The sequence below is a fragment of the Neopelma chrysocephalum genome, unplaced genomic scaffold, assembly GCF_003984885.1.
Source record: "Neopelma chrysocephalum unplaced genomic scaffold, ASM398488v2 Primary Assembly neopelma1_63, whole genome shotgun sequence".
Classification (NCBI taxonomy): domain Eukaryota; kingdom Metazoa; phylum Chordata; class Aves; order Passeriformes; family Pipridae; genus Neopelma; species Neopelma chrysocephalum.
The window spans coordinates 2,161,706-2,177,921 of NW_020897720.1; the positions used below are offsets into that span (position 1 = coordinate 2,161,706).

General features: G+C 38.0%; 1 protein-coding gene across 16 annotated transcripts in view; it reads right to left on the reverse strand.

The window, feature by feature from the left end:
• The window catches only part of TENM2 (teneurin transmembrane protein 2), a 643,539-nt gene that overhangs the window by 219,331 nt on the left and 407,992 nt on the right, over window positions 1–16,216 (reverse strand). For all 16 annotated transcript variants that reach the window (XM_027682931.1, XM_027682929.1, XM_027682927.1 and 13 more), the window contains one exon: window positions 3,851–4,060. In XM_027682931.1, coding sequence (XP_027538732.1) covers window positions 3,851–4,060 — 210 coding nt within the window. The remainder of the gene's footprint in view (window positions 1–3,850; window positions 4,061–16,216) is intronic.

The window sequence follows — 16,216 nt, forward strand, 5'->3', positions numbered from 1 at the left end:
GCAATGTAAGTGATGGGAGTTCAATTAAAACCAGCATAATATCTTGTTGCATAGAAAATGATTCTGCAACTGAAATCAGGTTCTAATGAGAGAAAAAAAGGAATACATTTTCACATATTTTAATTACATAGAACTTCCTCAAACATGATTTTTAATAATATATTCCATTAGGTTAACATCATATTTAAAGAAAGTGCATTTTCTGATTTCATTTTAAGTCTGATTTTGAGCAATTATTGTGTCATTGTTCTGCAGCAGAAAGGTTGAATTCATTTACTGTGTGGTTATGCTGGTTATGATTGATGCCGCTTCTCCAAATGATAAACCAATCACCCCGATGATGTAATGTCATTTTAAGAGTGCTATAATCACATTTCTCTCAAACTGGGAGCTCTGATGAGTTCTAACAAAGATTTATTGTAGATTAAAGGCCTTCATAACATCAACAATAGATTGCTCATTTGATAGAAGATTTGATTAGGTAATTTTTTTAGGCAAACGATTTTTCCATATATATTAAGAATGGTTATTGTGAAGGGCACAGGGCAGCACATATGGATGAGCATCACCTCAAATCCAAAAAATTCATCTTAAACCTGTTGAGGAGCTAACCTCTAATTGTAGAGGTTGAGGCAAGCATGAGTATACAATCAGACAAACAAGAGGACACTTCTACAAAGCAATTAGTACAAGACTTCAGCAAATATTTCATATTCAGCATGTACTTTAAAGACTCTCATAGAAATGTTTAAAGAAGAACCTAGAAAATGCTAGCAAATATTTATCAATGATTCAAAGATTATCTGGGATCTAAGCCTTATATCTAAGTATCTATAAATCTTCTTTTTTAACCCAACCCCAAATCCAAACAAAATATTTACATTTATTTACTATCTGCAAGATGTCTGCATCTATGTTGCTAAGTTTCCATAGGAACTAACATAGATATTGAAAAAAAAAGTAAAAAAAAAAAGGAAAAAACCCCAAACCTACAACCAGAGCATGATATATCTTTCCCTATCGTGTAGATGGTAAAAGCTGCTCTGAAAACCTTTCAAGGATAATGATGAGACACAAAAAATGGTAGGATTTATTGTAACTATCATTAGCTGTGGTATTTCCTTATAAACTCTGTAAAGGAAACATTGTGAGAACTACAGAAAAAAACCAAAACAAAAAAACAAACAAACAAAAAAACCCCAAACAAAACCCTAGAAAATGCCTATTAGTTTCCAGAGGATGCATTAAGTCCAGAAGAGCTCATGCTATTGAACACACAGAGCTGATCAAATACTGATGCAGGTGTCTATGGTCAAAAATTAAAAACAAACCCCTAAAACAGAACCTGTTTCTCATACCCTGAAAATTAAAAGTCATTATATATTATATGACTGTTTATTAAAGAAGTAAATGGGCTATGTGGGGGAAAACTGCTAAAATGTAGAATGAACAAATCAAAGCTTAGAGCATGCCAAAAAGGCTCCTTGGGGCAGCCCACAGAAATAATTGTCAAACACAAAGCTTTTAAGAATATAAAGAAACAGTGATTATTATTTAAAATGAAACAAAGAGCTCTTCCATCAAATTTTCAGGTGTTGTTTTAGTGCAATTTCCCTCATTTGGCTTCCTAAGAAAAGCCCTGCTGGTTCCCTCAGTCCCAGAAGGGGCTGCAAATACAAAGTACCAACTGCTCAAGTATCCTCCAAGTCTCTTTTTTAGTTCATATTGCCTGACCTTGATTTGCTTCTACTTCTTTCATCCCTCTCCCTTTTACTTTTCCCATTCCCCTTAAAACCCTCATAAAATGTTTGATCCACCACATCCTTCAGACAACGTTCCTTCTTTTGTCCTTTATTCCTTTCTTCAGCTGTCAACATTCACCCGTTCCCAGCTCTGAGATGGAGCAAACACACCCCAAATTCCTCACTGCACACAGGTAATGGTCCATCACCAACCTGTGAACCAGAGCTGCTTTTTCCATGAATATCACATTATATTTCTCTGCCCTAATTTCCTCTGTCATTTTATTGCCCTATTACTTGGTCTCACAGGTGCTTTTGTGATTCCTCACAGGCTGATCTCATTCTCACCACCCTGCCATCCCTTTCTTACCCCACAGCTCACCATCTTCTCCAAGTATTTTTATGTCCCATGAAAATTCATTGGGGAGCTCCAACTTCTGCTAACTGTCTTTCAAATAACTACTTACCATGCAGGAACCTCCCCTCTTACTCTTATGTGACTTTAGTTTCCTTAAAAACATTTAGTGACAGATTTTTCTGAGACTCTTTTGAAAACACAAAGACCCTTCAATCACCTGGATCCCCCTTCCTCAGAAATGGCTGACCCCTGCAAAGGACTCTTCAATGTTTCTCAAGCATGAAACTGCACTGATTCAGAGATAAATCATACCCACTTCTCCACTCCCCACTTCCATAATTTCTACTGAGTTGCCCATTACAGATTTTGAGGTCTGCAGCTCCCCAGATCCCCCCAAACCTCTTAAAAACCCCTCAAAATGGGCATCATTTTTACCATTCTCATAATTCAAGTACCAAAGAAGCACATTCAATCTCTGAATTATTATTTCTTTGTGCAATTACATTTTAACGTATCTCAACGGGTTTAAGGGATAATTCAGGATGGAAGGAACCCCCAGAGGTCCCTAGTCCAGTCTCCTGCCAAGCAAGGGCAGCTCTGAGGTCAAAGCAAGCTCAGGATTTTAGCCAACCTGTTCTTGAAAACCTCCAAGGACAGAGACTGCACAGGCTCCCTGGGCCACCTGTTCTAATCCAGTGCTTAGGGAAAAAGTTTTACCTTATATCCCCTCTGAATCTTATCTTTCCACTGCTCACTGTCTCATCCACCCATCACACAACGCTGTTACAAGGCTGTACTGGGAGCACCCACAAAAGCCAACAGTTCTACACCACAAGTATCCCCAGCACTGTTCAGAGCTGTATTGTTACAGGAAAGAGACGCCTTAGGCAGATCAGAAACTGCATCTAAGTTATAAACTTAGTTAAATAGACAGGAACTGCACAACATATATCTATGTTAAAAAAAAAAAAGAGATATAAGGTGCTCTAATAGCCTTCCTTTGTTTTGCCTTTATTTCTAAAAAGGGATTGCATCTTCATTCCTCAATTTTTGGCTGTCAAAATGAAGTCAGTACCTGCTAAGAAAAATAAAAATTAAAAATAAAAATTAAAAGAAAAAAAAAAAAAGTACAGAAAGAAAACTAAGGAAAACCCCTAAGCACTACAGATTCCATGACTGATAGAGCTGCAAATGTTTTAAAACAGTGTCCTGAAAGACAAGAATTCATTTGCTGAAAAATAGCAGATCTTAGTTAAATGTGACATTGTAAGTACAGAACCAGACAGATTCGGAAACAAGAACAGACATAGACTGGCAGAAGCAACATGCATTTTTAGATACAGAACCTCATCACCAAATGAGATATTTGATTAGTCCATGCAGAAAAAAGAACCATTGTGTGTACATCTCTCTCCCACAAGATACATCAAAGAGCATGAAACCGACTTTGAAAAATAAATCCCTCTGACGTCAAGAATTCAATAACATTTGTACACTGCTTATAAGATACCTAAAACTAAAAAATCTCCTTAAAGTAAAATGAAGGAAAACCATATATGATGTATTGTGTTTCCAAAAATGTTACCATGAAATAAACCAGTAAGATTTTGTTGCCCCATTTCCACAGATGCTCTCGATTTTGTGCTGATGCAAGAACACATTTGCAAATTTAAAGCAAAAAAAAAAAAAAGGCATAAAACTGGCACAAAACATGTCACAAACAAACTCCATATGTTTGCAATTTTCTTACCACTGCTGGAAGCCTGCTGTGGGCCCGAACATGCTCTCAACAGATATGAATTAGGAGAGAACTCCTCGTCAGGATTGGTGTCCATGATTTGATGGGACGTGTTGCTGTCTAGCAATGGCATCTGGCAGCTAACTGGTGGAGGATTATGAGAACTGGGCAGCTGAGCAGATGGGAGAAGGCTGGACGAGGATGTAGGTGGAATGGGACGACCTGGGAAAGAGGACAGAGGGATCAAAGATCAGCAATGAATGTAATGAAAAAAACCCAACAGCCGAGTAATTGCACTGTAACTGCCCGTTGTTACATCCCAGTACTGCTGTGCAGAGCCCCTCAGTCTCTCCACCGGTACCAGCTTGTCCCTTTGTATCACGTTCAAGGCACTGTAAGCAGATATGTTGTGAACTCATTCCAAAAATTCCCCCTGCAGCATCAGCTTGTAGCTCCTCAGGTGAACAGATGCTGGTTAATGCCACTGCCCAGCCCTGGACAGAAGGGTCCCGTCCTGCTCCACGTGGGCACTGCCACACTCGGCCACCAGACATGGAAAGGCCCCCTCACTGTCCTCTCACTGCAAAATTCAAGTGCAGCAGCTACATATTTTATCAGAAAAAATGTCACAGAAATCGGGAATTTTTTTTTTGAGAAAGGGAACTATAACTCCTGAAATTACATCACATGCGTAAATCTCTTATGATAATGGTGGTGGGCTGATTTTATTTTTTTTTTCATCTAGGAAAATTGCTCCAGCACAGGAATCTTTCAGAGGCATGTAACAAGAACCACAGAAAGGCAAAGATTCTTCCTGTGATGTTGCAGATCTTCCCAAAACCCACTGGCAGATGTGAGAGGAGCAGCAGGACTGAAAGGCAACTATTCCACTTTAGAGATGGGCTAAGCTGGAATCTGGACTGGCAACTCGAAGCTTTGCTGTTCTTTCACTCCTGTTGCTTTTCTGCCCCCTACAGAGGGGCAGAATTTCCTGCCCAGCTCACCAGTCAGGTTAATTCCAGCCCTGCAGCCCAATCCTTGGTGGGTACAATATACCTCAGCCCACTGTAACAACATGATTTTGGTCAACTAAACTAATGGCATCAGGTCAGCAACAACAGCAATGTTCATATTTATGTATTCTTTGCTTTTGTGAACTTCCCATAACTTCACACCAATCCATTCCATCAAATGCACACAGATGAAGACAGGTTTGGAGGTTTTTTTGCATTGCCTGTTAGAATATGACCAGTTATAGGGATGAGAGGAAGAAGAGAAACACGCATTCTAATCTCTGCAAGTTTATCTAGTGTGTTGAAAAAATAGGTAATGCATAATTTATATGCAAGAAAATACAACCTCTGTGATACTACCAAAGTCTGTAAGGCAGAGATCTGCTACAAATGTTAAAACACAGCAAAACTACATAAACTGGTGTGTCCTTACTTCCATCATTCTTAAAGGAACAGCAGCAAACACACACTGGCTTTCTCACTAGTTACATCTTCATTTTTTGAATCAAGAACCCCTCACTTTATAGGAATTACACTAAGGTTTATGGAATTAGTTAAACTTCTAGAGTCACACAAAATTCAAAAGGAGAGGGGGAAACAAGAACAAGAGTGTGAAAGATTCCAGCCATCACATAATAATAATATTTGGGGTGCAGCAACCAACCAAAGGCACCTATAGATACTGAAACCCACCGACATGCACTGCATGCTGCCAGCAAATAGCACAAACTACCTTCTTCCCTTCAGAAACTTTAATATAAAATGAATAAAATAAAATAATATAAAATAAAATAAATACCTGGCGATAGGCAAGTGACTATTATGATTATTTATTATTATATTTTTAGCACTGGATACATAGATAAGCCTGAATGACTAAGTTATGATATGACAGAAATGGATTTAAGCTACTCTATAGTAACTCCCAGCTACCATCTTTTTTGCCAGAGAAAATTCAACATGCATTGAATATTTTCATTGTGGGTTTGCATTTGTGAGGCAATAATTCTAATACTGATGATAGGAATAACTATTGTTATTATTCATGATTATGCTATTCTTATGAAATATTACAGTGCATATCCTAAACATTCAAGGGAAGTGATTGAGCAAAACCAGCTTCTAATTATTTCTTTGCACTGTGCTGGAAAGAAGCAGAGAGGCTGAGGTTTGACACACCTCTGACAGGAATGTGACACTTGTGCCCACTGTGTGCATTTAATTTTCACATATTCTGGCTCTGCTTCAACACTGTGAAGCTGAAAGAAGAAGCTTTATAAATTCTAAATCTGCATTTGCTGTATGTATCACATGGAAATATATTACTGTATTATAAAACTGTTGGACATGTGAGGGTATAAGATGAAGGAAAAGATTTTCTCCTCCTGTGTAAACTGCATATAGTATTTTAGAGCAATTTAGGTACATTTTTGCAGAGCACACTGAGAAATGAAAAAAACCCTCAAGAATTCTTTTGTCAGGAAAGCTAATCACATTGTTAGCATCATGAAAAAATACAGCCCAAATCCCCAAAGAAAAGCAAAAATGTCTAATTACTACAGCTCTGTTTGTAGTTAGAGAAAACAGAAGGTATGAAGTTGTTAAAATGTTGCATTATTTTGGTGGGAAGTTGGTTCCTGAGGAAGATCTGTCCACAAGCACATGTTAATTGAAAACCATAGATATCTGTGAGCCACAGAACCTATTGCCAATCTGTCCTGTGGTTAGATTTCCTAATAAGCTGCCAACTTTGATTAAAACCTTTCTTGTGGTTGGGGCATTCCTGATCTTTCTATCAAGTTGATTTTTGGCATCTACTCCACGTTAGATTCCCACTACAGCCATTCCCTCCACTGTTGTGGGGCTCTAGTATAAAGTGTCTTCTCTCTCCACCCTCAGCCCCTGAAACACTCAGAATATCTTACAATATTTACCCAATCCTTTGTAAAATTTGGTGAGAACTGAGTTGAAAAATTACTGAAGAGGAACAGAAAGACACTATTAAGCTTTGTTGCCTTAGGAAATGAATCTAAAGGGTAACTATCTGCAGTACCACAGCTGAGAGAATGGTTGTGAAACTACTTAAGAGAAGTTTGGGTTATCAGTTAGGCTTTAAAGAGCATGATACATGCAATTTATTTGTTACTATATACTCTTAAGTGAGAAATAATGAGAAAAATTCATACTGTTTAATACAAATACCTTGGTCAAATAAGTTCAACCAACCATTTAAAAGAACAGACTGAGCTTTACAGGTTTTATAAACCTGAGCTCCTTGTCAGACCCATTCATGTATCTACAGATCCCTTAGCAGCTGGATTGTGAAACCCCCCACCTCCTGAAATGGTTCTTAGTTTCCATCATTTCACAATGGGATCTGCAATACCCAACAGTGTATGAGACATTCTGCAATGTCTGGTAACATCAGTATTCTACTGCACTGCTGTTTTCAACATCTAAATCACAATGTCAATAGAAGTTCCTACAATTGGTGTCTAGTCTTCATATATTAATATGTTAAAACTTCTATGAATAATTTTTTTATCTAGTTGTGCATTGACAGAAATCCTATGTAATGGATACTTCCAGTGACAGCAATAATGTAATTGTGTAACATACTCAAAGAAAGATAGAACAGATACAAATGCTAGAAAGGGAAACCAGACATAAAGCTGATGTATTACATTTTCAATAGGAAAATGTATTAGTTCTTCTTCCAATATCTGTTCATATGCATGTTCATACTGCATATATTCATGCATGAAAAAGACTTGTAAGATACTGAATGCAGCATCTGTAAGGTATTTTTCAAAAAGAGCAAGCATCCAAGAAGAAAAAAAAAGTCCCCTCCTCCCCTTTTCCTCCCCTTCCTTTCTCCTGTCATTTATCTTATTTTACTATTTAGAGTGAAGGAAGAAACCTGGTAACTTTCCTTTGTTCAAATTTGGGCTAGCTTTGGGCTTCCATGCCACATGGCACCTCATGCTGCAAGGGCCTTATTTATCCTCTTATCACTTAAATTCCCTTTTCTTTTTAAATCAATTTCTTATTTCTTCATCAGCTCAGGAACCTTTATGAAACTGTTCCTCAATTACTGCTACACTTGAGGTCCCTGAGGCTTAAAATCTGCTGTAGAACCTACATTTAGAAAGCAGGCCACGCTCAGAGCTGGTAATGGTGCCACAGCTCTGCAACCATCTTCAGGAGGACATCCTCAAAAGCTGAGGATGCAGATCAGACACTGATGGGAGGAATTCCTTTCATCTCCTCGTTAAGGACAACTTCCCAGCCAGGCAGGGGCTGAATAAGGCAGAGCTCACCCCTGTGAGCCTGCCATGTGCAGTCATGGTACAACCCAGCAGTGGGGTGACAGAGGAGACTGTTCCAAGCCCAGAAATCTGTAAGACAGCTAAGATTCTGTTCATCTTAATCACAGTAACACATTTGGAAAAGAGATACTTCAGTTCCTATTGGCCTGAAAGACCAAAACCATCACTAAAAGGAAAAAAACAGAAAGGAAAAAAGACTGCCTGCAATCACTCCTGGCATGAATATACATAAATAAGAGACACAATCAGAGGAGATGCAAGATGCTTATCAGTTACTGAAGGATATTTGAAATACACTTTCCATACTCTCTGTTCTTCCTGCTCCTGTAAAGGACTTATGGAGTTTTGTGGACAAATGAAGTCCATGTGTGTGTGAAACCCTGGCCTCTATAATACACCATAGGGCATGACAGGAAGCAGGGAACCTAAAAAAACCCCTTGGAATTTAAGAATTTTGAGCAGTCACCATGTAAACATTCATTCCAAAATCTGTGTGTATATATTTAAATTCATTTTCACATATGCAATTATAATTACCCACACACATCTAGACAGACATAAATAATATCCAAAAAAGTACATTATTTTAACAGGTCTAACGAGTTAATCCAGACTCCTTAAATAGCCGTTTTGCCATTAATTTGGTTGGGCAGCAGATGAAAACTTGTGTGTTTCCATCCCACATTCTGAAGTTATCCATTTCAGTAACTCCTGTCACTAGAAAATAACTGAATCCCAGAGGTGGTAAACACAGATCTCAAAGCCTGTTGTATCTGCAAATGGTATCCTCATCAGGAGAATCTCTCTTCTAAGGTCAGACACATGTAGCAAACATCTGTGTACACTGTTCAACCCCATGCATTTTTAGCATGTCACACTGAGAATTTCACAGACCTAAGAAGCCTATCTTCATTGGTAAATTCTATTTATGACAGCATCTTCCCATGTTTGCTTTTTATAAGCAAAATCAAGTTTCAACAGCTTTAAACAGCTGGTAATCTTCATAATCAAGGGATTATGATATAACTTTTTTGTGCTTTCTCTCAGGCTACCTGCTAGTCATGCAGACAATAAACATAAATGACCTGTAATAGTTACAGTCAGTCACATCTATTACTATCAATAACTTCTCTTTGTTCTACAGATGTGGTCATAAGGACTGAGATAAGAAAAAAAATACATAAATCAGTGGTCTCACTGTTCAGTCCATGAGACATCAGATTGCAGAAAGAAAGGAAACCTTCAGCTAACTTTTTTAAAAACTGTTTGGAGGATGTAGTAGCATTAAAGTATTAATGCAGGAAGCTAAGGAAGTAAAGAGTGAAAGCAGATGAGTTGTTTCTCCGTAACTGATGGCATCAGAAAACGCCGTGTAAAACACTTAATTGGCAATTAAGATTTTGACATTTACTGATTGAAGCTGCTGATGTTCATGTTACACCGATACAAAGTATAGGACCCTGTGTGAAGTAATCCCATAAAATTATGTTAGTGACTTAAATGATGGACAGGATCATTAACTGCAGTTGCTGTGTTGCTCATATTTACTAAAATTATACTGAGAAGGCTATCTAATAATGGCATTGGCTGAATATCAACGAGAGGTGATGCAAGAGAAGGATCAGATATCCTCCTCCTTTGCTCCCTTCCATCAGGAAACAGTGGGAAAGCTGGACAGAATCAGTACAAGGGCCAGAGGCAGGACCCTGTAACAGGCTCACTGCTCTCCTCCTCCTCCAGCGCTCAACACGTTCTCACTATGTTTGCAAGTCAGCCTAAGTGAAGCACCTACATTGTCAGCACTTTAAAGAGTGAGAAATGCTGCTAAATGTGTCAGGAAACAACTAGATAACGTAAGATTCATGTTTTTGCAGTGCAAAGCACTATAAAGTAAGCAGGCAGCTGATGGAGGTGAAACTTTCCCGAGGTACAGCACATTCAGCAAACTCTCCTCTTCCTCCCCACAAGAATTGCTTTCTGCAAGAGAAAAAAATAAAAATCTCTCCTACCAAAATTAATGCAAAGCATGGCTCACCAATGGCCTGGGCGCTCTCAGGCAGAGTTATATTTTAAAAAATTAAATATACATTGCTCCTACTGGCATAGGGAAGACAAATATTTTGTATTTGGTGAAATTACTACATTTAATTGACAAGGGCGGGGCAACACATCTGTGATTTTGGAGCCGAACTGGCATTTGTGCTTCCACGTAACAGAGGCTGGCAGGGCCTCAGCAGGCAAAGCTGGGCTCAGGGGAGAAAGTTATTCCCCCCAGAGCCAAGCATCCTGTGCTGCCAGCTCCCAGGAGAGAGACAAGGCACAGCACCCACCATCACCCCATCAGCAGCAGGCAGCAGTGCTCAGCCAGCCGTGCAGAGTACTCAGGTAACCCTTCACTCAGCAGGCTGCACTTCCAGCTGAGAACACAAAAACCCCAAATGAAGTACTCGGGAAAAAGAGGGAAAGAAATCCAACAACCTGTGATCGTTGCTTTCTGTTGCCTAAACTCCTGCTGCTTTTTTTTTTCCCCCTCTAAGGCAAACACGCTTCAAAACGGCAAAAGAGGAAGATATAAATCAGGATTTGGATGACAGGGAGTTATCACTGAAGAAAGGTACTTCCAGTGCTTCTGAAGCTCCTATCTCTGAAAGCAAACATGCACAAAACCAGCCAAGCTAAGAAAAAGGTTTTCACAGGGCCTCTTTCACAAGAGTCAAAGGAGAAAATGAGGTCTTTCTAAAAGCATAGGGCTGATACTTCTGCCCAGACCTGTTTGTTGATGATTTTAGCTATTTCTCTGCCACAAAATGATAGTCAGGGCAACTAAGGATGAAGTTGATACCATCATATCATACAAGGGAAAGACAGAGGACGGCTCTAAAAAATTAAGAGACTGTCAAAAAAGAGATCTAGACATAGGAAGTCATCAGCTGTGATTTACATAACAATGAACCAGTTTTCTCAAAACTTGTTATGAAACATTTTAAAATGGTTTCTGTTACCAAAAAAATCCTCCAACAATAAAATATATTCATATTTAATATTTCTGTTCCCTGTTCTCTGAAGTAAAACCATTTATTGCACACCCAGGAATACAGTTTGAGAACTGTAGATAATAGAAAAGGGACAGATGAAGAACCACCAGCAAGTCCTGGTCTCTGTTTTTTATTACAGATCCATTCTACAAGCTTGTTCAAGCTTTGTTATCTTCCTTAAACCATTTGACCTCTGCATGTGGTTAATATTTTCTGAAGTACTGCACATGTGTAATCTTTGAATATGAAAATCACTGTACCAATGCAAGATATCATCATTACTAAAATCTATGCAGAAGAATGAGACTAACTTGGAAATCAATCACTTCTGACTTCCAGTGCTAAAGTTAGATTAATTTTTCTAAGCAATCCATCTACAAAATGTATCAGTTTTATGAAATTTGGATATTAAAAATAAGGAGACAGTCATGACTTTAAAATTATCTAAACCAATTCAGTATGTAAAGGAATAATTTGCTGCTGTCAAAAGCTAATGTCATTTAATTCTTGTCTTGTTAAATCATCTGATGCCCCTTTCTTTTTTAGTTAAACAAAGATAAATAATAAAAGCAATTTACAGCTAGAAGATGTTAGGGTTTTGCAGCTGTTCAATGTCTTCTGGGCAGATTAGATTCTGTAATGAGAAGTTACAAGCCTCATTTTATAAAAGCTGTTGCTGTCTTGGGAAAAACACCAGTGAATAAGATTAGAAAACCCTTTTCCTTCATGAACCTATTACACTAGCAAGCTGATTACTTGGCATATGTTTGATACCTTCATAGCTGGAAAACATTAATTTGTTTCAATGATTTTTTCCCATCACTCATAAAGTCAAAACGCCTTCTCTAATATTACCCTACTTCTGATTCAGGCAGTTAAAACAGAGACAAATCCACGGGAGCAGAACTCACACCAACCAGCACTAAATTAACTTCCCTAAAAAAAAGGTTCAACTGAACTAACTATAACATTAAATTATAACTCATCAACTGCCTGTTCCTTGTGGGACAAAAATAACGTTCTAAGATTAGGAATGTATTGAGAAGCAACTTATTGGAAGACTCACAACCATATGTGAATGAATTTTCACCTTTATAGTAATTAATAATATGTGCACAGCTTTTCAAAACTGGGAAGAAAGAAAATTCCCTATTTATCAATCTTATCAGCTAAGCATTCATGTCAGGGAATTCCACTAATGAAGGGGTTGTAATTAGGTCCTGGGTAGGTAATTACCAGCCCCCCCTATGAAATCTTCCTCCTCAGATAAATCTGGGAGTACTTGATTTGATCTTTACTCCAGGGACACCACTAGTTCAGACTCTGCCGTGCTCCTCTAACCAAACACCTTCTGTTTACCTTCACCTTATTTTACTGAAATTCTAAATACTTCTACACTGCCACTCCTGCCATCTCCACTGTGTATCCTCCTGAATGATGTTGGCTTTTTGTCTATTAGAGACATTTGTTTCCAGGAACATTGCAACACTTCGAGATTCAAGTGCCTGGAGCCACTAATAGGTGGGAAAAATAACACATGAGAAAACTCCTGTAATTATCTAACGAACTCTGTGAAAGTTGTACATAGTTAGTACTGACTGGTGGGAGTTGGATAATGATGAGGGGGTTTGTGTTAACTCTTTGCAGCCTCCTAAAAAAAGCAGCTCTAATTTCTGGTGAACAAATGTGAAATAAAAACAAGGCTTCGCATGATCCATGTTATGTAAACGGGCAAATCATTTAAATAATATGCTTAAAATCTGCTCTTATCATGTGCCAGTGCTAAATTCTGGCTAATTCTGCTTCAGGCTATTAAAGACTACTTTTCTTAGTTCCACCTACAGCTTAAATATGGTGTTTCTATTTGCTTTCTAAATGTGTGGAGAACACTCTTCTGAATTAGTGCTATTCCACTGCTGGGACACACTCTAGAGGTGTTTTTATTTTAGTGCTGGGAGATACTGAGGTGCAGTCAGAAAAGCATCAGGATGATGGGAATTAATCTTCCATTACTCTTGATACTGATACTTATGTTTACAAGATATTATCTTGAGAATTAAATTTTTCTTGCTTCATCTGGTTTCTTCTCTAAAGATTCACTCTCGCATTTCTTACACCATCCTTACTGACTTCACAGGAGTTTTGGGTGTACAAGCAAACTAAAGGTTTGACTTTTCAGTCCTTCCTTTCACCGGTGGAATTTTCCAAAACACAAAAAGTGTGTCAGCATTTAACATCCCTGTGTCTTCCTGCACTTCAGGTAGTTAAACATCTCTTTCTTAAACATTTAACGGGCGGTTTTAGACTGTTGTGATACTTTACACTGAACGTTTGTGTGACAAGAAGTTACCATGAACAATCATCCCACCATTTAACTGCAAACCACAGTGGAATCTCAGCTTCACGTAACTCAATGCAAACTGAATTTTTGCCTTCAGCACAACCAGGATTTCACTCTGGAGTCCTGAAAAGCTTCTGCACAGAGAGAAGTTCCCCCAGCAGCAGTCTTTTCCTGACTGGAATACCAGGCTGCTGTGTTCATTCAATGTAGGATGATCCACTGTGCTCAGGTCTAGGAACAGAGCTTGGACCTAAACTGCAATTTAAAATCAAAGGAGGAAGTGAAATACCATCACTAATAAGAAGCTAGGCCCAATTAGGCCTTTAAAATCTCTTTGATGTCTTCTGGTAGAGCTAACTATTCCCTGAAGAACACATGGAATACAGAAAGTACACCAGCACAGGATTATGGACAACCTACCAAACCACTTCCAAATAAGCAGATAAAATATTGCTCTCATCTAGCATTGAACAAGGTTTGAAATATTTCCAGCTTTGTAAAGTTGATTACTAGTTCAGAGTTTGGGAAGTAGGCTCAAATAAAAAAAAACAGAATATAAACTCTGGAAGAAAGAAAAATATCATTTACTGTTTGTGGGCCACACCTTAGATGAATACTGGAATCTGCTCACTTTGCTTACATGGGAACTGAAAAATGTTTATTCTTAAGTGAGAAGGTTTATGTCAAATTTCACTTGATGTGAAAAGATTTAGCCAAAATAAAACCTTTGAGTGGCAGATTGCAACACAACAGCTATCAGACCATTAATTATTTTACCAGTGTTGTGTATTGCCATAATTAATGGCACTCTGGGAGAGCAATACAGGAAATTAAAAAGATAAAATTTCCTTTTAATGAAAAGAAATTGCAGACATGAAAGACGACTATATGGAAAAGGGATCATCACTCTGCAGTACTAAAAAAACCTGTAACCTGATTAAAAGGCATTGGAAGCACAAAACTAGATATGTTAAAAAGGTAAGAAATCTTTTCATTATAAAGTTGCCAGAATGAAGGAATAAAGACACATGCTCTTCATGTTGTTCTACAACAAATGGGCTCTGTTCCATGCCTTTTAGGAAAGCAAAAACCCCACTGAAAATCAAACAGGCTACAGAATAGCTTGACTGTACCATCCTGTATTTCAGCATGAACTGTATCTTTAAAATAATGACAGTTTCTCTCATCTTTTCAGTCTTAAAGCACTTTATAACTACAGCTCAGAAATACATGGACAGAGAGAAATTAAAGCAACTGAAGCTGAAATATGCTACTTAGGAATCCAAAGTTTGTTTACACCATTAGAAGGCACTCAAATATATATCCCCATAAATGACAAGGTCCCAGCAGCAAATTAACAGGAACAATTTTCCCATCTCAGGAGCTGTCAAGATGGGCTCTGTTAGCCAATTTATCTTACTCTAGCACATCTCTGGTGCTTGTCAATCAATATGTGAAACATTTGGTGTTGATTGCCATTTTTCTATCCACTTCCTTTTGCCTCTCGTACCAGGCAATTTACTGCAAGTCAATCAAGGTTGAAGCAGACCTTGTTTAAATAAAACACTGTTGAGTTCTTTTCACACCAACAATTTCAAAAACAGAATGAGCTGCAGCTCTTCACATTTACATTTATACTACTTTTTCTGTTTTTCCCAAATGCCATGCTCAAGCTATAAGTCATAACTAAACTCAGTCGAAGGTTTATGGAGAAAGCAGTCAGGGAAGATGAACTGTGTATGCTTTTGCTGTCAAAAATTCAGGCTATCAATGGAGACAGAGAACATTAAAAGTACTTAAGATATCTGGGATTGTTTCTTTTTCACCCTTGAAGTCTGGTATCCACACCATAAAAGCAGCTTCTAACTCGCCTGAATTTCTGAACTCCTGTTTATTATTTCAAACAATCGTTGACACTGCAATTTTAAGGTAAGAAGTGGCTCAACTACTGTATTTATAACTGCATTTCACAAATAAATGCATGAAGAAAATCAATTGTCTCAGTGTAAAACTTGGTCCCATGTTAAACACACTGACAGCTTCCCTCTCCCATCCAGAAGAAACAATCCCACAGAGATCTCAGGTCACATCATGTCTAATTTGCCACTACTTGGCATCACCTGTAAGCAGTGAGGCAGAGAAACAGGGAAGAACAACATCCTCTGCAATACATAATATTACTGACACACAGCTGAAACAACATTCACTTATAGTACATAACACTGAAATAAACTTTTTAAAACTTGGACTTTGCTTCTGCACAGCAAGACTCAGTTTTACAAACAATATTGTTTTACAAACAATACCTACAAAACTTTTCACTGGGGTCTGTCAGGCCCCTATTTAAGGATCGTCCTTTACTCTGCTACAAGTAATAGGAAAAAAAATCTACATAATATTTGAGAATCAGGTGTATACCTGATTCTATAAATATATACCTATAAATATATAGATACATACACAAGTATATATTTGTATGCACATTAGGATATGTGGTGTCCTAACCCTACTAAGAGTTGATTTTAGAGGTATTTTCAGAAAACAATTCTCATTACTCATGAGAAGAAAGATATGTTTTACTTGATGTTGATGTCACTAAACAAAAAAAACCAACAAACAAGCAAGCAAAGGGTATTGAGAAGCATGTCCTGCAAGGCAAA